General features: G+C 44.3%; 1 protein-coding gene across 1 annotated transcript in view; it reads left to right on the top strand.

Moving 5' to 3' along the window:
* The window catches only part of TBC1D9 (TBC1 domain family member 9), an 85,112-nt gene that overhangs the window by 11,100 nt on the left and 51,137 nt on the right, over nt 1-22,875 (top strand). Inside the window, exon 2 of the mRNA XM_081092263.1 lies at nt 21,829-21,939. Coding sequence (XP_080948389.1) covers nt 21,829-21,939 — 111 coding nt within the window. The remainder of the gene's footprint in view (nt 1-21,828; nt 21,940-22,875) is intronic.

The following is a 22,875-nucleotide window of genomic DNA, read 5'->3' on the forward strand; positions in this document are numbered from 1 at the left end:
TCGCCACTGCACTCGCCAGCCTTGAGCCCTGCTTTTAGCTGAATAGCGCTCCCCCTGTGGAAGCGCACTGACCACCAGGGGGCAGCTCCTGCGTTGAGCGTCTGCCCCCTGGTGGTCAGTGCACGTCATAGCTACCGGTCGTTCCTCCGTTTGGTCGATTTGCATATTACCCTTTTATTATATAGTATTTGTTAGACTCTGGTTTTTTAAAGAACATTATATGTGGAGAAAGAGTTTCATTAGAAGGGTAATACTGCTTCTGCAGGGCCATTGGGTAATGGAAGAGAGGTGCTGGAGGTGTAAAGAGAGGCCAGCTGATGTCTCAGGTGGAGTCTACAGCATGCAGTGGATGGATGAGCTCTCTTTTATTTTGCCTTTTCTGTATTTTTACTCTCTGGCTAATTCATCACTCACTAATTCATTTATTTATTCATCTGTTCACTCATTCATCCATGAAACAGATATTAGGTGTTTGCTACATTTTTTTAAACCAAAAATGCAGAAATATATGACAGAATCTGCACAGATGTTTAAGACTGAAATTAGTTTCTTGGTTTTTGTTGGGACTTAATGAGAGAGGCTGTGAAATGCAGATTGGATTGTGTGTGCCCTCTATGGAGAATTGTTATTTGTGCGGTAATGAGGATATGCCATCATGGATTGTCCACCCTCTCATCCTAGGCCATAGGTGGTTTGAGACTGCCCCAGGCTGGGGTTTGAGAGCCTGGAAGTGAACACAGGAATGGGGTCAGGCTGCTCCCCAGCTGTGGGCAGTGACACAAAGTGAGAGTCCAAGAAGCAAGACTCAGGGGTCAAAGAGTCTGACCCCCTCAGAGACTGGAAAATCAGGGTCAAGGCAGTCTTCATCTGGGGCAGTGAACAGAGGCAGCTCCTCTCAAAGATATTAACTAGTTCCAGCTGTGTTCTGTGTACTAGGGGGTCTACCTGCCGGGGGTCTGTGCGTACATCCTCAGGCTGAGTTCTCGATAATTTTTAAATTTGACATTTCATTTTTATGTTAATAATAATATGAAAATAAAATAATGTTTTAAAAATATGTTTTTTATTGATTTCAGAGAGGGAGAGAGAGTGAGAAGATAGAAACATCAGTGATGAGAGAGAATCATTGATCAGCGGCCTCCTACACACCCCCTACCAGGGATTGAACCTGAAACCCGGGCATGTGACCTGACTGGGAATTGAACCGTGACCTCCTGGCTCATAGGTGAACACTCAACCACTGAGCCACACAGCCGGACATAACGTAATCTTAATACAAGTTATTTTGGGTTATTGGAATGACTGCTGTAGGGCTAACACCTGGTGCTTGTGCTCAGGTCAGCACTTGCATTTATGACTGAGAGCAGCTTGAATACAAAAAAGATGCATTTGGCCAAAGGAAGGTCCATTAATGCACAACACACTACACAAGGTTTTCTGAATTTGAACAGAGGAAAATGAGAGTCACCACATTGCATAGCGAAAGGTAATGCAGAAGCTGAGTTCCAGGAACATGTGCAGTGTTCCCGATGCAAGTGACAGTTTACTGTCAACAAAGCAACCTCATTGTTCACTGTAATTAATGAGGTCTTTGCAGGCTTTTGTTAGTTTTATAATTTTGCTGCATTTAATTTGAAAATATATTTTGGTTTTCTAATTATAAATGAGCTTTGTGCATAAGAAGTTTTTACTTGGATTTATGTTTGTATGTATTTAAATAACACCATTTGAAGAAAAAAGAAAAGGTGGGGTTGTGAGAGTGTTTCTGTCTTTAAGGTTTGTAGTTCACATTTGGGAAACTGAAAGAGAGAAGAGACTAGAAAAGATGATTCTTAGCTCCCCCTCAAACCTCCCCTACATTCTTGAAATTAATGATTAATGTTCTCAGCAAAGAATGCCTTTGACACAGTCACGAAGACGCTTTGAAAAATGTAAATATTTTTAATAACAATACGTTTATTTATATGGTTCAAAGAGCCAATGATATTAAAAGGTAGACGGTGGAAAACCTCTCAGCCCTGTTACCCACTTGTAGTGAGCACGGTATTCACGCTTTGCGTGTCTTTCCCAGATCCTTTTTGCATGCACAGGCGAATAGCAGGTGTGGCTTTATCCCGGCCTTCCCCCAGCCCCTTGGACAGAAAGGTTTTTCTGCACTTTTCCGTGAGCAGTATGTCTTCCCGTATCAGGACATAGATGTCGTCATTCTTTTTCTTTTTTATAGCTGCTATTATCCCATTATATGGCAATGCCATATATTTAACCACTTCCCTATTAATAGACACTTAGGTTATGTCCGTACATTTACTATAAAATTGATGCTGCAATCAATAACCTTGTGCATGTCCTTTAGCCAAGTGAAACCTGGCTAAAGGATAAACACCAGGAAGTGGAATTGCAGGGCCATTGGGTACATGCATTTGGAATTTTGGTTGATATTGTTGCCAAGTCACCATCCCTCGGGGTCTTAGCAAGTTACAGTCTCACAGCGGTGTGGGTGTGTGCAGAGGGCCAGTTCCCCAGTGCTGATAAAGAGCATGCGTTGTCAAACTTGGGGTTCTTGTCATTCTGATACGAGAAAAGAGCAGCTTAGCTTATTTTTAATGTACATTTCTTTTATAAGTGATGTTGGACATTTTTCATATGTTTACCAGTCATTTCTGTTTCTTCTGTAAACTGTCTGATAGTGGGCGGCTGCTCTTTTTTCTTACTAGCATTTAGGAACTATTTATATATTAGGGACATGAGCCCTTGCCTGTGATTTGAACTGCATCTTTTTTTCCTAGATTCTTTTATTGTTGTTGTTGTTAGTCCTCACCCGAGAATATTTTTTCATTGATATTTAGAGAGAGTGGAAGGGAAGGGGAGAGACAGAGAGAGAAACATTGATGTGAGAGAGATACATTGACTGGTTGCCTCCCACATGCACCCCGACCAGGACTGGGGATCAAGCCTGCAACCAAGGTACGTGCCCTTGACTGGGATCAAACTTGGGACCCTTCCGTCCACAGGCTGATGCTCTATCCACTGAGCCAAACCAGCTAAGGCCCTAGTTTGTCTAGCGTGTTTTTGTCCTGTAGAAATATGGGGGTTTTGAGTAGAAGAATATACCCTTTTTTATAAGTGGTTTCTTGACTGTGGATCATAGTTACAAAGCCTTTCCACTCTCGGATCAAAGGGAACTTTGAAAAAGCCATGCAAAAACAAGGCTGAATAGGTCGCTGTCCTGGGCGGTATCCCAGCCACGTGGCATGGAACTCGCTGTGGCTCATCCTACGTCATTCTTGTCTAGCATGGCTTCAGGGAGCTGAAGCTGGACGAGGGTATTTTCAGTTGCCCATTGAACCAGTAACAGACCCGCTCTGTTCTTAGTCTGCATCTTGTTTCCTCTTCTTGGCATATTTTGAGAGGGTGGAAAGAGAAAGGTAGAGCAGAAGCGACCAGCTGACCCTGGAAACTGTGCAGTGACTTTGCATTAATCAGGCCATTCATTACACCCTATCTTACCACTTGTGATTTTTATCACTTTTATTATCTTAAATTTATTCAGACAACAGTGCTACCTGTATAGTTGAAAGGTACCATTTTGATCATCGAACTTGACGCTGTTATGGAGCCTATATTAACATTTTCTTACTTTGGTAATTCTGAGAGCTTGTCCAGATTGGAAGGAAGCTGTCCTGACTGGGAAGTGATGAGGTAAATCAGTTCGTTTGAGGCCAGGTCTGTTAGTGATGCCTCTCACGGTAAACCCTTCAGGGAAGGCCGTAATGATGAAGTTGTGGTCTGTGGACATCCTTCTTACTTATCAGTCACTCAGGGTCTTGAGAAGAGAAGCTGCGAGTGTATAGCATATGAGGGGTAATTACTAGGAGTTATTAGAGTTTGTAACTCAAGATGCCGTAATCACTCAGACACAGTACGGCCTTTCTCATTTGAAAGGACTCTAATGAGTAGGTACTATGATTTCCATCATCCAGTGTAATTTGATAGTCTAAGAAAAAATGAAAGCTCACCCATCTCCGAAAGGAGGTTGAAAGAAATTAAGAAGAGGGAGGAAAGGAGGCAAGGGGCAAGAGAGGGAATGAGAAATGCTGAGAGAGAGCCCCCAGGAGTAATCAGCCATAATTCAGTGACCAGGGAGGAGAGTTACAGGCAGAATCCAATGTTCTGAGAAGGGAAGAAGAGAGGAGGATGGGAGGCACACCCAGGAAGGGGCGAGTGACATTTCAGACAAGTGGTGCTGAGAGTCTTTTCAAACTAAAATGTAAATGAATAGCAGCAGGGAGCAGAAAATAATGGCTTGTTTTAATAATAGTTGAAGAACGAAAGGTTTAGAATGATATCATATTTTAAGGATTGTCATTAGGCCAGAATCATAGTGTTATCCTCATGTTATTTCCCAGACTAGTGATTCCCCACTAAACCAAAGGTTTCTTAAGATCAGCATAACATTGTCACTGCTGGACACCAGATATATGGGAAGTCACTGTGCAGATGTTTGCTGGGTGGATGGATGAGTGAATGATCTGATTGGGGCATATTTAGACCTCTGGCATAAGTTCAGACTGAATAAAGATACTTAGGGTCTTGGCTTTATTATAATAGTGACTCACCTAACTGTTTGTAGAACCAGATGGAAAGGTTAAAGAAAAGGATTTTCAACAACCACACTTGGGCTCAGTATACACTGACGCTGTTCTTCTATATATTTCTGAGCCTTTTTTTTTTTTTTCTGTTGATGGGGAGTGAATGAATGAATTGAAAAATGATCAGTGGTCCATGGAACTTCTCAAATGGCCAGACACCTTTTTTAGTCATGGCATCTATGGTGGTCACTCTAGTAGAACAATAACTGGTTCATATGCCCAGGTGATACTCTGTTCCTCTCCTTGCCTTCTGGCCACTGGAACTATGCTGATTGTTGAAGGTTGGCCTGAGTAAACCTCTTATCCACCACAGGTCCCCTGCTGCAATGGATTGGACATTAGTTATTACTTCCATTGATTGAAAAGCAGGCATCAGGCCTGTGGGAATCCAGGATAGGAGAGGGTGTCAGTGCTCGGTTGATGATGGACAGGCCAGACCTTGGGAGGATGGAGCTAGGAACTTGGACCCACTGAGGCTAGGCATGGTATCTGAGGAAGTGTCCGCAGAAGGCAGTCAGGTAAGGCCTAGGCAGAGATGAGCGCGTATTAGCAAGAAGGGAGATGGTGTGCTGAGGGAATTGGGATGTTGGGCAAGACAGTCAGCCAGCCACTGGAGAATGATTCCACACATGGGATCAAAATGATCCATTATTAACAAGACCAACAAGCAAGTTGGAGGTTCCTCAGATACCCTTTGACACAAAACAGAGCCTGTAGCCATGTGCCAGGATTTCATGTTCCCCCCACTCTGGGACTTAGGAAGGTGAAGAAAGAGAGAGGATGAAGGAGTTTATTGGGACCACCACTGCAGGCTCACAGGCTGGGCGGCTGCATCGGTCAGAAGCGGGCTAACCGGACTTCCAAGGCAATGCCTATTGTGAATAATTCATTTTAAGGGGGAAGCATCTTTATTTATGAAAATTTCTTAGCACAAGTAAGGGTTAAAGAGAATACTGCCATCTTTATAGGTTGTTGGTGAAATACAAGAAAGGAACTGGAAGGAGGCTGTACGCTGCGGGATCTAAAGTAGATAAGGATGGAAATAAGGTTGCATTTTCAGGAAGCTAAAGAAAGTCTTGATTATTACTCTTTTTATCTGTACTGTTTCCCTCAGCATCCTCAACACCCTTAAAGACATTATTCTAACCTGGCTGGCCTGGCTCAGTGGTTGAGCATCAATCTATGAACCAGGAGGTCAGGGTTCGATTCCCAGTCAGGGCAGATGCCTGGGTTGCGGGCTGGATCCCCAGTGTGGGGCATGCAGGAGGCAGCTGATCAGTGATTCTCCCTCATCATTGATGTTTCTATCTCTCTCCCTCTCCCTTCCTCTCTGAAGTCAATAAAAAATACATATTTTAAAAGAAGGCATTGTTCTAGAAGCCAGTGTAATCAAAATACCACAGCGTCAGTGTCCTGCTGCCCTAGGTCCAGTGCTGACACTTGCGTAGCCGTGTGCCCGCTGGGCCAGTTACTTCACTTCTCTGAGCCCCCGTGTCCTCATCCGTCCAGCGGGGAATAGTTGTGTATATGTCATAGGATGGTGTGAGGATTAAGGAAAAAGTGCATACAGACTGAGTAGGAAAGCTGTGGTCACTGCTGTTCACCGCTGTCGGTGAGACTGGTTATTGTTTTAAGTGTCAATTGGAATAATATATGTGTGGTTGGCATATATAGCGCATTTCTTTTCATGTCTCTAACCCAGTTGTGGACGAGGCCTTCAGTGGAACAGGTGGAAATGTGAGCTCTGCGCCTGACTTGGTGTCTAAAGTGACCCAGCTTCTGAGTGAGGCAGCGGGGACTTGAACGGCCGCCTCTGACTTCTTTGCACAACCCTGACTGGGCCCCGGCACGTTAGAAACGCTCCTATTTTCCGCCAGACGTTCCTAGACCAATGCACACATCTAAATGGTTGCCTTGCCTTGCTGGGCACTTGCCCGAATTTAAGTTAAAGGTTAGTTTTTCTAGGGGTTTCCCTGATGATTTTTTGGGAAATGCTTTGAAATATACATGTTGTTAATTCCCTAATGTTTGGGCTCGCTCATTGTGAAAGTGTTTGGCCTTTGTGGTTGTTTATCCGTTGGACTCTCTGGGGAGGGTCAGAGGGCCTGAGGCCCTGGGCATAGTTTATATGGGGTGGTCCCGACCCACTTTCCTTGGGGTCCTTTCAGGGGAGTGAGGAATAAGGATCAGAGACCCTCAGACTTTTTCAAAGAGGGGGTTTTGCGATCCTAATGCAAATTTTCTGAGAACTAGCACAGACAGGCAAAGGTGGGGCACATGCCACACGAGTCACCTCCCGATGCACATATTCAGTTGTATTGTTTTCTTATAAGAAAAAACATATCTATGTTTCATGTACATCAGTGGTTCCCAAACTTATTTGGCCTACCGCCCCCTTTCCAGAAAAAATACTACTCAGCGCCCCCTAGAAATTAATTTTTTTAAAATTTTAATAGCAATTAAACAGAAAGATATATGTATTAATGTTTCTACCTTTTTCGTAAAATATAGTAAAGAAAGGTGTAAATTAGAAACATTGAAGTTTGAAATTATGAAACTATTGAACTCAGAATAGAAAGGTAATACAAAAAAAAGTTAAAACAAATGCACCTGTGGCCATCACCGCCCCCCTGGATTGCTGCAGCGCCCACCAGGGGGCGGTAGCGCCCACTTTGGGAATCACTGATGTACATAAAATAAAACATTTATATGTCACCTGGGAAAACAGCATACTGTCATCTGAATGATGTGAGTCTGCATTGAAGTGAAATGTATAGAAACTTTGTAATGTGCTACTATTTGAAAAGCTCTTTGCACTTAGTTTAGTCTAATGCGGAGCTTTCCGCCCATTTTCACATCAGCACACTTTGAAAATGTAGCATTTACAGGACCCACAGGGTAAGGCCCCGCTCAGCTGCCTCAAGGGCTGAGGGATCTGGATGAAGCCACACCTGGGGGCTTCTCCTGGGAAGTGGTGGCCAGTAGATGCAGAGAAGAAGGGGTGGGCCCCTGGGAACCTCCGGAGCCCCGCTTTCTTGTCTCTCTCCTGGACAGCACGGTGTGGCACCCAGTGGAAACCCTGAGTGTCTGCAGCACGCACCTCTCAATCGCCTATCCTTCACGCCCTGCTGAGCTGTGGGAAGGATCTGTTTTCCTGATCCACCTTCTAGATTTCACAGTTCCCTGGCTCTGGAGCCAGCAGGTGCTAGGTGAGGTGCCTGGCACTGCCCAAGCCTGTTGGGAAGGGAGTGGCTGCCTCCACCTCTGTGCCCAGCATCTTCCTTGACAGCTGACGTGCTGCCGGGAAACTGATTTGATAGCCGTTAATGAGACATTGTCACGACGGGAAAAGGGGAGTCCTGTGTAAGCCGATAAGGAGGGTGAATTAGCCATGAAGGAAAAACCATCGTCTCTCTTGGATCCTTTATGTCGTAGCTGTGGAACAGGATGGCCTGTGAGGTTTGAAGAGGCATCTTAAATATTGTTCATTTGTAACTGGAAAATTAAAAACAACTTGGGCTTTTTTCTTCACCCCTCCCCCCATCCTTAATACAATTTACAGAAAGGAAAGTTGGGGCAACTGTCTGTTTTCTGGAGCCAGACAACGCATACATTGTTTGGGTGGCCTGGTAGAATCTGAGGGAGAGAGCGAAACTTTGATGTTTATTCAAAGGGAATATTGGTTGAGAAACATTGGCAGAAAGGGAATTCTTGCATGTGATTATCTTTTTAAAAAGTTTAAAGGTATTTATTTTGGTGTAATCTATTTGTTGTTGTTGTTTCAGCATTGTGTTTCATTAAATTCAAAGAAAGAAACCAAAATATGAGGTTTGTTTGTTTTTTAGAGCCCCCACTACTGTACCCTCAGTGTAAATGAGCATGGTGTGTTGTTATATGGATCTGTGCCTATGTGTGTATATACATGTTTGTGTACATGTTACTCTCCTTAGAGATTAAGGAGTGAGGTATAGAAGATGTAATTCAAGGTGCAAGAATTATAATAAGACCTTCATTATTTTAATGGCTTCCATTTGTTAATAAAACAATAACACAAGAATAATTTGCCCCATATTTCATCTTTGTTCATGAGTCTCTACTTGAGGGTCTGAATCAGTGATGTTGCTACTGTCAGGGTTGGTAGTCATCCTGCTCTGTGTCTGTTGTGCACAGCATCGCTCTTACCATGAAAAAAAAAGAACAGTTTCTTGGAAATGATTTTGAAGTCCCTTGCAAAGAAATGGCCCTAACCCAGTATACTGCTTTTGTTATTGCCAGTGTCCTTTTTTTCCCCACCCATCCTTGATATTTTTCAGAATAGTTTACAAGCTATTTCTAGGCCATCCCTGAACTATTTCTTTTTTTAAACAAATATATTTTATTGATTTCAGAGAGGAAGGGAGAGATAGAAACATCAGTGATGAGAGAGAATCATTGATTGGCTGCCTCCTCCATGCCCCCTACTGAGGATCAAGCCCACAACTCGGTCATGTGCCCTGACCTAGAATCAAACCGTGATCTCCTGGTTCATAGGCCGATGCTCAACCACTGAGCCACACCAGCCAAGCTGAACTATTTCTTAGGAAATCTCAATGGCATCTAATGTATTCCATAAGGGACTCATCTACATTTGCAGGTTATTTACATATATTGAGAACCGTAACGGTATCATAGACGACTTGACAAAATAAGGACATAAGGGCCTTACCCGCCACCGAGCACCTCGTTTTGCAGTCAAACCATCTTTGGCTTCTTGTTTGGTGTCCCCCATTGGATGGTGCCATGAGTTCTCTTTATTTTCAGGTCCTCCCAGCTCAGTTTTCTCTTGAAAGGCTTCATCTGGACCTTCAGTGATCTATTGCAAACTGAAAGGTCTCTCTGAAATACCCCTTCATCTGATCCGGGCGGTTAGGGCTGAGCTAGAACTGTAATTCTTCTGGAGAGAATATAAGGGGCGTTTCAAGCTCTCAAAGTGGTACAAGGTCAGACAAGACTCCTAGTAAGCCAGCCTGGCTGCCACAGTATCTCTCCCCTGTAAGTAGCATGATTGTTTTAATTACAGTTCTGTAGTCACTATATCTATTCTGGAATATTCAGATGCAGTAGAAAGCATCTTATTAAATTGTTGTTAATGCCTCGATACTTTGTTATGTAACACTTCTCAATGTCCTTCCTACAGAAGAGGGTGTTACTCAGAGTCCCTCTTAGATGCAGTGAAGGGGGTTAGTTAGGATGCTAACTGGGTGCTTTTGGTTGCAAGGAACAGAGACTCAGGTTACCTCAACTATTTGGTATTGTGTCCAAGGTCCATAGGAATCAGAACTAGGCCTGCAAAGCAAGACAGCCCAGGGAAGTGACTCCTCCCCTCCCCTCTCAGCTCCCAGGGGTCATGTGGTCGCTTGTCCACCTTCCAGATTTCTGCCCACTTCTCTTCTTGCTCATAACTGGCTTTCTCACCCTCTGCTTTATTCTTTACCTCGGTGTTGCTGCTTCTGCATAATCTGGCTTGCTTGCTACATCCCTTTGCATGGAATCCTTTCAGCGTCTGCTTCTCTAGCTTCTTGGCTTTTGTCTTAGCATTTCTCAGCTCCGATTCCTTTGAGAGGGTGTGGGACCTGCCTCATCCTCCACACTGGCCACATGCGAGCCCTGTGCGTTTGCTCTGACTATAGCCCCTGGTGAAAGGCAGCCTTATTTTGCACAGTATGACTTTCCTCCTGGCCACCCCCAAACAGCGTGCTAAGGGTGACCAGTTCTTAGGGTAGCCAGTGCTCGTTACAGAATAACGAGAGCTAATTCATCCCGTAGTTTCATCTTTTATAAAATCTTATATCAGGATCTTCATTGTGATATTTTGTTATTCCTTTATTAGTTTTTTATTGTTTCTTTATAATACATGGCCTGTTATAAATAATTATAAGAGCACAAAGTTTTATAAAATACAGTTCCAACAGCATAACAATTACTTTTAAAAATACAGTGCTAATAGTCACAAGAGTCTCTGATCTCTTCCTTAGGGCTATCTCCCATATCGATGTCCTTCCCCAGAGCTAACCATTATGAACACAACTAAATGTGTGTCCTTGCAGACATTTCTTACATAGATGTAAGCACATAGAGCCTTGCTTATATACTAGTATATCCAACAGCAACACCAGGGGTGAAAGTAATGAATATTTATGATGAAAGTAGCAAACCTCAGTGATGGAAGCAGTGAAACTAATTTCATTCATTTCACATTTGTTGTGTTTATTCGGGGGCTATAAACTTCCTGACTCAAGATAAGCTAGTTGTTTAGTACCCTGTTCCTATACCTGGGTTAGATAATATAAGACTGAGTGTCTGAATATGTATCAATTTGTAGTATTGATGCACTTCATATACCAGAGGGGAAAAATGAACCTAAAAAAATGTCTAAAAGGCAAAGGCCCGGTCCCTCTCCATTGAGATGTGTTTTTGAGGATAACAGTTCTTTAGATACTGCCTCCTAGCTGGCATGCTGTGTCCTAGCAGAAGATTACTAACCTGCGGTCATCTGAAATGAAGTAGCAGCTTTATTGTAAACACAGTAGCCATCTGTTTACTGGATGGCATGATCGCTCTCTGAGTAAAGAAAGCCCAAAACAGAGGATTGGAAGTAATTGAGAAAACAAGGAAAAAACGTTTGCTTACATCATAAAGGTATTGAATGTTCATTTGAAAAAATTTTAGAAACACAGAAGAAAGTAAAATTAATATTTTGGGTTTTGGGATACACCAATCGTTGTGGATATGTTAATTTTTTTAATCTTTAAAAATAATACATAGGTTATAATATAGATATATTATACTTACATTTTGACAGATTGGGATCATATAAAACAAAAATTATAGTTTTTTTGCCCCCCCCCCCCCCCCCCACATAATGTACTAGTTGCATTTTGCCATGTCATTAAACAGTTATTTGGGGACATGATTTTAAATGTCTAAGTATCATTATAGAGATGTCCTATAATTTACTTAAACTTTCCAGGTCTTTCCTAAATGTAATTTGGAGTTCTTAATTATTTCTATTTCACAATATTATTTCATTGTGGAGAAGGTTCTGTGAATGAGAAGGGCTGGCAGTCAGCTGTGGGCAGTGAGCGGCTCCTATAAATTCTATCTGACCGAAGGGGCCCGAGGGCGTCCAGGTTCCCCTGCGGCAGTGTGGTGGGCTTCGCTGCCCCCACCAGCGCTGGAAGGGCTCCTCCATCCTTGCTGGCAAGGCTGCCCTTGGCCCGCCCTGGCTGTCAGTTTCCGGTTTTCAGACCTGCCTGTACAGACGAGATCTGAGCCATACACCTTCCTGTCGCAAAAACGGCAACAGCAGTGAATGTAGCAAAAGCGCGTCTACCTCCCTCTTCTGGAGGAGGACTTGTTGGAGGAGGTGGATCACACAGGTGCTTGGAGTGTTTTTTTAATAAATTCACCCCATTGTCCTCATTGGTCTGTTTCTGAAGCCCCTGACAAAGGTCTGAGAACAAGGAGCTTGTCTGTGGGGATGACGTCCCCGTGGCACCACTGGGGTCAAGGTCAGCCTGCTGGGTATGCGGCCTGTCCCGTTACACAGGCACCTGCACCGAGAAGGCCTCAGACTTAGTTTAATGTTCCGTGGCTCTTGAAATGCTTAAGCATTTTTGAGCAGGAAGACCTGCATTTTCATTTTGCACAGGGCCTTGCAAATGATGGAGCTGGTCCAAACTGGGCTCTAAAGTAAGGCGGAAAGAAAATATTTTAATGACTCCTCCTCTGACACCGCCCCCAAGGAAGGAAGAATCCATTCCAGCTGCCCTCCCTTTTTGCAGGAGGAGGTGCCTGTGGCTTTAAGAGGCTGGCCGCGGGGTGAAAGGGAGCAGCTCCCGCCCTGGCCTTCTCGGGTGCCTGGGAGATTTGAGCAGCACATACTAACTAATCGGCTGCATGACAGAGGCCTGGCAGACAAGATGCTCTTCAGATTTCAGCCTTCTGTTTGCTTCCTGATAACCCAGCCTGTGCTTTATCTTTTGGGATAGAAAATAGGAATGCCATGGCTTCTTGCTCTCCTTTTGAGCCCTGACTTTCTGGGTCTTATAGAAGATGGGTGAATGTCAAAGACCCTGTGATCAAGTAGTTTGAAATGCTACAGAAGGGGAGCTCTGCCTCCCTGAGCTGTCATTCTGCCCCCCACCCTCTCCAGCGCCCTTGAGTCTGCCCCCCTCTTGGTAACCCACTCCTCTCGTCCACATTCTCCACAATTTAAACTAGTGCCCCTTGGGATAGACAATGAAAACCTCATGCCTCCCCTGTTCATGTCTTGCTTTCAAGTGAGAACTGATTTTGTTGAGTTTTATTTTAATTTGTACTGGGAAAATAATTTTTTTTTACTTCCCAAATAAAAATTTCACTTCCCAAATATTATGGAATTGAGTGTTCTCTTTAAAACTATACACACGACCCTAATAAACACTGTCCCTAGGAAATAAATAGATATTTTTAAATCCTCACTCGAGCATATGTTTTATTGATTTTAGAGAGGGAGAAAGGAAGAGAGGGGGGCGGGGGGGAGAGAGACACCAATCGGTTGCCTTGTGTATGCACCTTGACTGGGGATCCAACCCACAACCTTTTGATATGTGGGACAACGCTCCAACCAACAGAGCCACCTGGCTAGGGCCTATAAATATTTTTGTGTGTGTTTCATATGCACCTTATTTTACAAAAGTATGTCTGCCACAGATTGGAAACTAAAAAACAAACCAACATAAACTGATTCTTGCCAGCAATGTATTTTCTTTGCTATTAGACTTCTCATTCATTCATCTTTCCACAAAGACAGGTAAGTCTCTCTCTGTGTGTGTGTGTGTGTGTGTGAGAGAGAGAGAGAGAGAGAGAGAGAGAGAGAGAGAGAGAGAGAGAGAGAGAGAGAGGCTTGTCCTATTTCAAGGCAGCCATGATCTACTTCTCCCTGAGGTGGTGTCATGAAAGCATTTGAGTGGAGAGGAAGTGTTATGGATGATCTGTTCAAACCAACAACAGTGGTTTGAATAACGGTTGAGATTTTTACAGAAATATGTTAGAGGGGTTGGAGACTATGCAATCCTTAGGAAAATAAAAAAACTCCAAATCTATTCTGCACTGAAGGTGGAATCCCACTGTGGAATCAGTCTCATTGTAACCAGTGGTGCCCATTCTGGAAAATGCCTGATGCACTCTGATTGAGAAACTGAGAAAAACACATTGCCTCCATCTCCTCTCCCAGCACCTCTCCCACAAAACCTCCTATGTCCTCACCTCCTTACTCCTTACTCAGAGAGCAGCCATCACCTACAGGAGCCCATGCGTACCTTCACATTGTTCATCACCATTATTCATCACTAGAACTCAGGTGCATTCATGGGGATGGAGCTGACCCTCACCTGGCAATGCCAGTGTCCCCTTCACGGCTGTGCACACAGGAAGCTTCCCTCATCCCTCACCTGGTCCCTGGCCAGGATAGTGTACAATCTAGTGTTTATCGATCTGTGTGTTGGATGAAGGACTTTAAATTGGTTCATTTCATCTTTGGATTTTCTTTTGACAATTGCTAATCGCTGGACTGCTTCCAAAAAGTAGAATAGAAAGACTTGGGCTTTCCCTAAATATCTCTGCTTTTGATCTAACTTACTGCAAATCTCAATATTCATTAAAAAGTGACAAGTTGCTTCTGAAACTAGAGAAGTTGATTTCCCACAGTGTGAAGTTTCAGATGTGAATTTGGTCAGAGTCTCTAAGATGGGGTTTTCCAGCCTTCTCATATCTTGGTCGCTATTCATTGTAAGTTCGTAGACAATTTTAATTATTTAAGGCCAGTTACCTAGAACTTAATATATTCGGTAATGTGGTATAAAGATGAATAAGTAAGCTCTGTATAATAATTCTTGGTTTCTCCCAGTGTCGATCAAGTTGAAAGCTTTGTGGCTCATGTAAATATTCAGCATAATGTGCTGAACCTGAGAGTAGGCTTCGGGAATTCCAACATAAAAAAAAAGGCCCTGTCTGCCCTCAAGGATCTCAAAGGTGATCTTGACCTGGATATTGAGGGAAATAGATATTTGCCAGAGAGAAAAAAGCAAGGACATTTCCTCAAGACAATAGGAAAAATAACTCACAGAACAGGATACTGGATCGGTTACTGGATCGGTTAGTGAGCAGGAAATAGATACTCAGATTCATGGGTAATCAGAGAAATGCAAATCTAAACAACAAATAGATAACATTTCCCACCCTTGAGACTGGCAAAAATAACAAAATTGGGTACTACTAAGTGTTGGAGACTTCGAGAAACAGCTGTTCCCTCACTTGCCTGGCAACAATGTAAACTGGCAGTCACTTTGAAGAGCAGTTATGTCATATCTAACCAGAGGCCTGGTGCATAAAATTTGTGCACGGGCCCCTCAGCCCAGCCCGCACCCTTTCCAGTCTGGGATCCCTTTCACAATCTGGGACTGCTGGCTCCTAACCACTTGCCTGCCTGATTGCCCCTAACCACTCTGCCTGCCAGCCTGATAGCCCCCTAACTGCTCCCCTGCTAGCATGATCGTTCACAACTGCCCTCCCCTGACCCCAGCTGCCTTCCCCGGTGGGGCTGAGGGGACTGGGTGCTGCCATCTTGTGAGAGCATGACAGTCAATTAGCATATTCCCTTTTTATTGGCTGTAGGTGCCACCATTTTGTGAGGATGTGATGGTCAACTAGCATGCTCCCTCTATTAGATAGGATAAGGTTTAAAAATGCATCTACCCTCTGATCCACCCATTCCACTCTAAAGAAATGTGTTCACTCGCTTAAGGATCAGGTAAAAAGAACATAATTGAAGATAAACCCAGATGTCCTTTGTACGAAAAATGGATGTTATGGTACAGTGAAATATTATACAACATTTAAAATGAATACCTCAGATTTATAAGTACAGCCTGGGTAAATTTTACAAACTTGTTATTGGGTAATAAAAATAGGTTGCAGAACAATATCTACTCTTTATCATTTAATGTAAATTTTAAAATGCATATCTACCAGAGGCCCGTTGCACGAAGAGATTCATGCAATAGGCCTTCACTTCCTCTGGCTGCCAGCACCGGTTTTCCTCTGGCACCCGGGACCCAGGCCTTCGCTCCGAGCAGAGCCTTCAGTCTTTGCTGCTCCAGCCAGAGCCTGCCTTCAGTCTCCGCTCCGTCACTTTGCGCCTACATATGCAAATTAACCGTCATATTTGTTGGGTTAATTTGCATACTGGCCTGATTGGCTGGTGAGTGTAGCGGAGGGATGGTCAATTTACATGTTTGTCTATTATTAGGTAAGATATTTATGTACATACACACAAGCCAATAGGAGGATAAGGACCTGGATGGGAAGGATACAAAACAATTTGAGAATGGTGAATAGAGAGAGGGAAATTGGATTGAGGAGGCACAAGGGGACCTTTGCTATGTGTTGTTTTTTTCCCCTTTAAAAAAAAAAAACACAACCCAAAAAACAGATCTGAAGGGCTAAGGCCAAGTGTCAAAGTCACAGTGGTGGTAAATGTATTTTGTAATTTCCTATTCTTTTCTCTGGTTTTGTTTATTTCATTAAACAATAGTGCTAACATATACCTGGCAGTCTCTGAGTGGGTACTATTATTGTTTCCAGGCCAAGCCCACTCCCTGGATCACCCTGGCTTGGTCTTTGTGGATCTGGACTCATCTCCTGCTGGTTACAAGGCTGAGGGAACAGAGGGAGGTCAAGAGGTCTGTAGGATTCTGTCTACTTTAAGTTAAATTATTCCAGGATCATCAGTAGATGAATTGGTCTTTGTCCTGGGCACATTCCTGTGTGTCCAGCACTCTCCTGACACATCCCTGCCTCTCTGGGGAAGTGCTGCCCAGGAGTGGAGACATGACTACAGCCAGCCGGGAAGCCGGACTGTGCCAATTTTGCAGAATGTTTTCTGAATCTTCAAAACAGCATTTCTGTGTTGCCAAATGCCCTCGAACTAATGTAACAGGTAGATGCAGAGACGAGTTCTTTGGGGGAACATCATTTGAATTAGTCTATCTCTGACAATCAAAAGACTATTTAATACCTGAAACAGCTGACTAGAACAGCTGCTGAAACAACACTTTGTGTGGGAAGTGATGAACAGTTCAGTATTTTGACAGCCGTCTCAGAGGTATGACTAATAAACTTCTAAGAAAATCCTGATTGCTGCATTTTTTGGATTCTCTCAACCAGATTACCCATAGTCTGGTGTTGTGTACATACAGAAGACTTGGGGGAGTGTTTTCTCTTTCCCAAAGTCTTTTATTATTATTATTATTATTATTATTATTATTATTATTTTATTGCTTAAAGTATTACAAAATTTCCCAAAGTCTTGTGTGCTTGTATGCATAAAGTTTAGCTAGCATGGCGATAACTTATTTATTTTGGTTTTCAAAAAAATACCTAACTTTGCCCTAGCTGGTTTGGCTCAGTGGATAGAGCGTTGGCCTGCAGACTGAAGGATCCCAGGTTCAATTCTGGTGCAGGGCACATGCTCGGGTTGTGGGCTCGATCCCCAGTAGGGGGCAGTAGGCAACCAGTCAATGATTCTCTCTTCTCATTGATGTTTCTATCTCCCTCTCTCTCCCTCTCCCTTCTTCTCTGAAATATATTTTAAAAAACATACCTAACTTCTACAAATTGGTAGTTACAGAATATTCCCAGGGATGTAAAGTACAGCATAGGGAATAGCGTCAATAATATTGTAATAACAACATACAGTGCCAGGTGGGTACTGGACTTATCAGGGGGACTTTGTAAATTATATGTCTTACCATCTAAACTAATAAAATAAATATTGACTTCCAACTATAATTAAAAAAAAAATAGCTAACTTCTCCATTCATCAAACATATGTTCAGAACTTACTGTGCTCCAAGCAAAGCGCAGGGCTTGGGATTCTGAAAGAATTAATTCAACTCTGCCATCAAGGAGCTCATAGTCTGAGGAAGGAGAAGAAATAGAAAAAGGCAAAATGTGCAAGTGGTTTTAAAGAAATGCAATAGCTACTACAGAAGCAGGACTTGGAGGGAGATCAGGTTAGAAAGAGGTGGCATTAGATAATGAGGAGTTTGTCATCTGAGGCCGTGGGAAGTGGGAGCTGATGGGCATGCACAACATTCCAAGTGGAGGGAAAAGACTGTCAGTGTCAAAGTGATAGGGAACATCTGGGTTAATGTGGAAGAGTGTGTTTATTGATTTGACTGGCCAACTGCTACCTCAGTTCACAATATTACTTTTATTTGGATATCCAGTTTTCAAATAATTTTCACAAAAGTGTCCTACTTGAATGTGCATCTAATGTGAGTAGCTGTCTGTAACTTCTTTTTTTAATGTTAAATTTTTTTAAAAATATATATTTTATTGATTTTTTACAGAGAAGAAGGGAGAGGGATAGAGAGTTAGAAACATCAACGAGAGAGAAACATCGATCAGCTGCCTCCTGCACACCTCCTGCTGGGGATGTGCCCGCAACCAAGGTACATGCCCTTGACCGGAATCGAAACTGGGACCCTTCAGTCCGCAGGCCGAAGCTCTATCCACTGAGCCAAACCGGTTAGGGCTTAATGTTAAATTTTTAAAAATACATATTTTTATTGATTTTAGAGAGGAAGGGAGAGAGAGAGAAACATCAATGATGAGAGAGAATCATTGATCAGCTACCTCCTGCACATCCCTTACTAGGGATCAAGCCCACAACCTGGGCATGTGCCCTGACCAGGAATTGAACGGTGACCTCCCTGGTTCATAGGTTGACGCTCAACCACTGAGCCACGCTGGCCAGGCCCCTGTAATGTATTCTTCACTTCAGTTATTATATTCTTTATTTCTGACTGGTTCTTTTTTATGTTTTCTATTTCTGTTTTTGTTTCCTTTGTTGAAGTTCTCACTAAGTTCATCTACTCTTCCCCTGAGTTCATTGAGCATCCTTATAATCAGTGTTTTGCTTGCTTGTCTCCATTTTGTTTAGTTTATTTTCTGGAGTTTTGTTTTATTCTTTCATTTGGGACTGTTTCATTGTCTCCTCATTTTGGCTGCCTCCCTGTGTTTGTTTCTATGTATTAAGTAGAGCTGCTACACCTCCCAGGCGTGGTAGAGTGGTCTTACATAGTAGGTGTCCTGTAGAGCCCAGTGGTGTAGCCTCCCTGGTCACATGAGCTGCTCCCCTTACCCAGTGGCGGTGTATACCCTCCTGTTGTAGTTGAGCCTTAATTGCTGTTAGCAGTCAATAGGAGGTATTTATCCCCAGGCCAGTGTGAGGACTGGCCATGACCACCACCATGGAGGATCTGCTGTGCAGGGATTGACCCCACAGAGCAGGACTTGCTTCAGCAGAGCTCTGGTGCCCACTTATTTTGCCCCTTGAGTGAGTCACTTGTGGAGGAGGTTGGGTGGTGCTTTGACATGGCCTGAAGCTGTCCATTGGGGGCTCTGGCTCTGGGGCCTCATTTCTGGGTCACAGTAGAGAAACACAAGTGCACATATGTGGAAATCTTGAAAATCCTGGGAGGTGCAGGCTAAGGTCAGCTCCCTGTGTTCTGCCTGGGGCTACCTAGCATGAGCTATAAAGTGATTTGTAGATCACTCGTGCTGGGCTTAGAGGTCCCCAGGAGAGGCCAAGTTGTGAACTAAGGCCAGCTGCCGATAGTGCCAGGCCTGGGGTCTCTTAGTGAAAGGTAAGGGATGGATACACCTAGACTAGATGCTACTTGTTTGAGGGATTTTAGAAAAGCCTAAAGGGTGAGCCAAGACAGGCTGTTTGTAAGGAAAAGCCACTGGAAATGGCTTGGGTGGGCCGGCAAGTTGGGTGTGGCAGGGTCTCAGGAAATCACCATGGCAGTTAGCCAGGTTAGTGGAGACTCAGAAATGGCGGCCACCTGTCAGCTCTGTGAGGGGAGGGTTCAGCAAAGGAACAGTGGCCTCTGCCAACACTTCTGTCTGGGAAAAAGCTGCCCCTCCAGGCCTCACCTTCATGCCAGACAACTCAGTTCTTCCCCATATGTCCCTGCTGCCCCAGTGCTATGGCTCAGAGTGAGTGGGTCTGAGTAAGACCATGCACAGGCCCTTTAAGAGGAATGCCTGGGACTCTAGCAGCTCTCCATCTCACTCAACCACAATCCTTGCTGGTTTTTACAGCTAGAAGTTATGGGGACTTCTCTTCCTGGCATGGAACTCTGGGTTGGGGGGCCTGATGTGGGGCTACAACCCCTCCTTCCCCAAGGGGGATCCTCTGCAGCCAATATATCCCTCCAGATTTTTATCCACCACACGTGGGTGTGGGACCAGTCTGTTCTGTTTCTCTGCCCCTCCTACCAGTCTTGATGTGGCTTCTTCATTGTATCCTTAGTTATAGGACTTCTGTTCAGCTACATTTCAGGTGGTTCTCAATGCTGGTTGTTCTGCAGTTTGTTGTGGTTGTGGGAGGATGTGAGTACCTGTTTATCTACACCACCATCTTGGCCAGAAGCCTCTGGAGATGGATATTAATTGGGGACATTTATTGTGATCAAGATGTGTGTGTTGTTGGGACTTTTTCAGAGGTCTTCCTTCCCTGGAAGTACAGAGGTCTGGTGAGACATTAAGGCTGGAGAAACCAAGGCTTAGGGAAGCTGGGGTTGAAAGCTGGAAGTGGCAGAGTCTTGAGTGGAGAATTCCAGAATCAGGTCTGCCTCTGTCAGTGCTCTGCCCGGAGAGCTACACTTGCCCTCGGACAATCTTTATCTCCCAGGACACTCTGTCAGAGGCTCATTGACTCATGTAAGCTGCTCCTCAACTGTAGCACTGCAGCTCTCAGATGCCAGACTGATGTTTGTGCTTCTTAGAACTGACATACGTGACAGTTCTATTGGGGACATTTTATTTCTTCTTTTGATTGAGGAAGAGGGAAGGATTACAAACATTCAGTTATCATCGGTGATGCACTTCTATTTTTTTTTAAATATATTTTTATTGATTTCAGAGAGGAAGGGAGAGGAAGAGAGAGATAGAAACAGCAATGATGAGAGAGAATCATTGATTAGCTGCCTCCTGCACGCTCCACACTGGGGATTGAGCCCGCTACCCGGGCATGTGCCCTTGGCCAGAATTGAACCTGGGACCCTTCAGTCCACAGGCTGATGCTCTACTCAGTGAGCCAAAGCGGCTAGGACTATTTCTAATCAACACAGTAGGGAGTTCAGTTTAGCTGGCACTCTCCTGCTTTTCCTATTAATATACTTTCCCACTTGCAGATAATTGAAAAGTAATTAGAGGTCTTTGCAGCAAATCTGAGTCACAGTAGAGAAACAGAAATGCATGTATATGTGGCATTACGTGGAAATCTTGGAAACTTCCGCAGGCTCTAAGGATTTTATTTTTAATGTACTTCATACAGTCCAGAGCAAACCAGTGAATTAGCTTCCACTTCAGGCAAAGTTTGTTTTTCCTGGTGTGTTCCGGTCAGCTACTGGTCACTGTGGTTTGGAGTAAACCTAAATGGATTCCTGTCCTTGGACAAAGACCAAGGACAACTGTAGGACTTCCCCATGTTAACCTCTGTTAGGCTTCTTGATTAATAACCCTGGTTCAGGAAGGCAAGTGCTATTGCGGTCACTTTACAACTGAGGCAGTCAAAGCAGCGAGAAGCTAAAAGGCCCGTCCACACCACAGAACTGGTGGTAATGGAGTCAGAGCCGGAACTGAGCTCTTCTGAACACTAGTTGACTCATCCAACCCTCTTTCCATGGCCCCAGACTGCCAGCAGAAGGAAGTGAATTGCAATGGTATTATGTATGTCAAGGTGTTAATTCTGTGGTCAGAACCAACCCTCAAGAGGACACTGGTGGTGACAATTTCAGAAAAGCGTGTGGCTCAGGTTCAGCAGAACTTCATGAAAAGCCTTCTGGGGCGGGCCCTGAGCTTGGTGCTCTCCACTGTGCTGCTCATTTCCCACGGTGGCCTACCCAGGGAGGCGGGGCCTTCAGCCTCACCCTGCCAACCTCGAGCACCAGCAGTTCCATCCCAAAGGCACCCTTAGTGATCATGCAGCCTCAGTTAACAGTCAAATTAAAATCCCACAATTGCCCCTGGAATTGGAATGCACCGAGGACACCCTTACACATCTCTCCCTCTTTCCTGCCCTTAGGCCTCCTGGTGGGTACCCTTGATGTCGTGTTGGACTCCAGTGCCCGGGTGGCTCCCTACCGAATCCTGTATCAGACCCCAGACTCTTTGGTCTATTGGACCATCGCCTGTGGTAAGTAGCAGTATTTGGAAATATGAAGAAACATTATGATTAACAATGTCCTGTCAGGAGGGAAGGAACTTTAATTTGTGGAATGCAATCACTTGGTGTTTTAGGGTAGGTAACCGTAGCCATTTCAACAGATGAGCCCCCAAATCTCAATGGCTTAACCCCAGAAAGGTTTCCTTCTCACTCTCGTGAAATCTTGTTTGGATCCTGAGGCTTCCACCATCTGTAATGACACCCTCTGGGGCACAAAGCCTCCAATGTCAACCTACAAGGCTCAAGTAGGTGGAGACACATCTGCATTTAACTTCCTTGGCCCAGAAGTGTCACTGCTTTGTAACTCCATTGGCTAGAACAGTGGTGGGCAAACTTTTTGACTCGAGGGCCACAATGGGTTCTTAAACTAGACGGGAGGGCCGGAACAAAAGCATGGATGGAGTGTTTGTGTGAACTAATATAAATTCAAAGTAAACATCATTACATAAAAGGGTACGGTCTTTTTTTTTTTTTAGTTTTATTCATTTCAAACGGCCGGATCCGGCCCGCGGGCTGTAGTTTGCCCACGGCTGGGCTAGAACCAGTCACATGGCCCCAATCTAACTTCCGTGGAAGCTGGGAAATGAAAGAATATTTGCGGGGGCACAGTGGTCCTATATAATAAAAGCCTAATATGCAAATCGACCAAAGGGCAGAAGGTCTGATTGTTATGATGTGCACTGACCACCGGGGGGCAGACGCTCAGTGCAGGAGCTGCCCCCTGGTGGTCAGTGCGCTCCCACAGGGGGAGTGCAGAAGCTGGTTCATGGCTGGCGAGCACAGCAGTAGCGGGAGTCTCTCCTGCCTGCGCTGTAGTGCTAAGGAGCAGTGAGTCGAGTGGTAAGGAGCGAGGGCTCCTGGGCTGCGAGAGGGTGCAGGCCAGGCTGAGGGACCCCCTCCCTACTC

Source organism: Myotis nattereri (assembly GCF_964212035.1).
Source record: "Myotis nattereri genome assembly, chromosome: 5".
Taxonomy (NCBI): domain Eukaryota; kingdom Metazoa; phylum Chordata; class Mammalia; order Chiroptera; family Vespertilionidae; genus Myotis; species Myotis nattereri.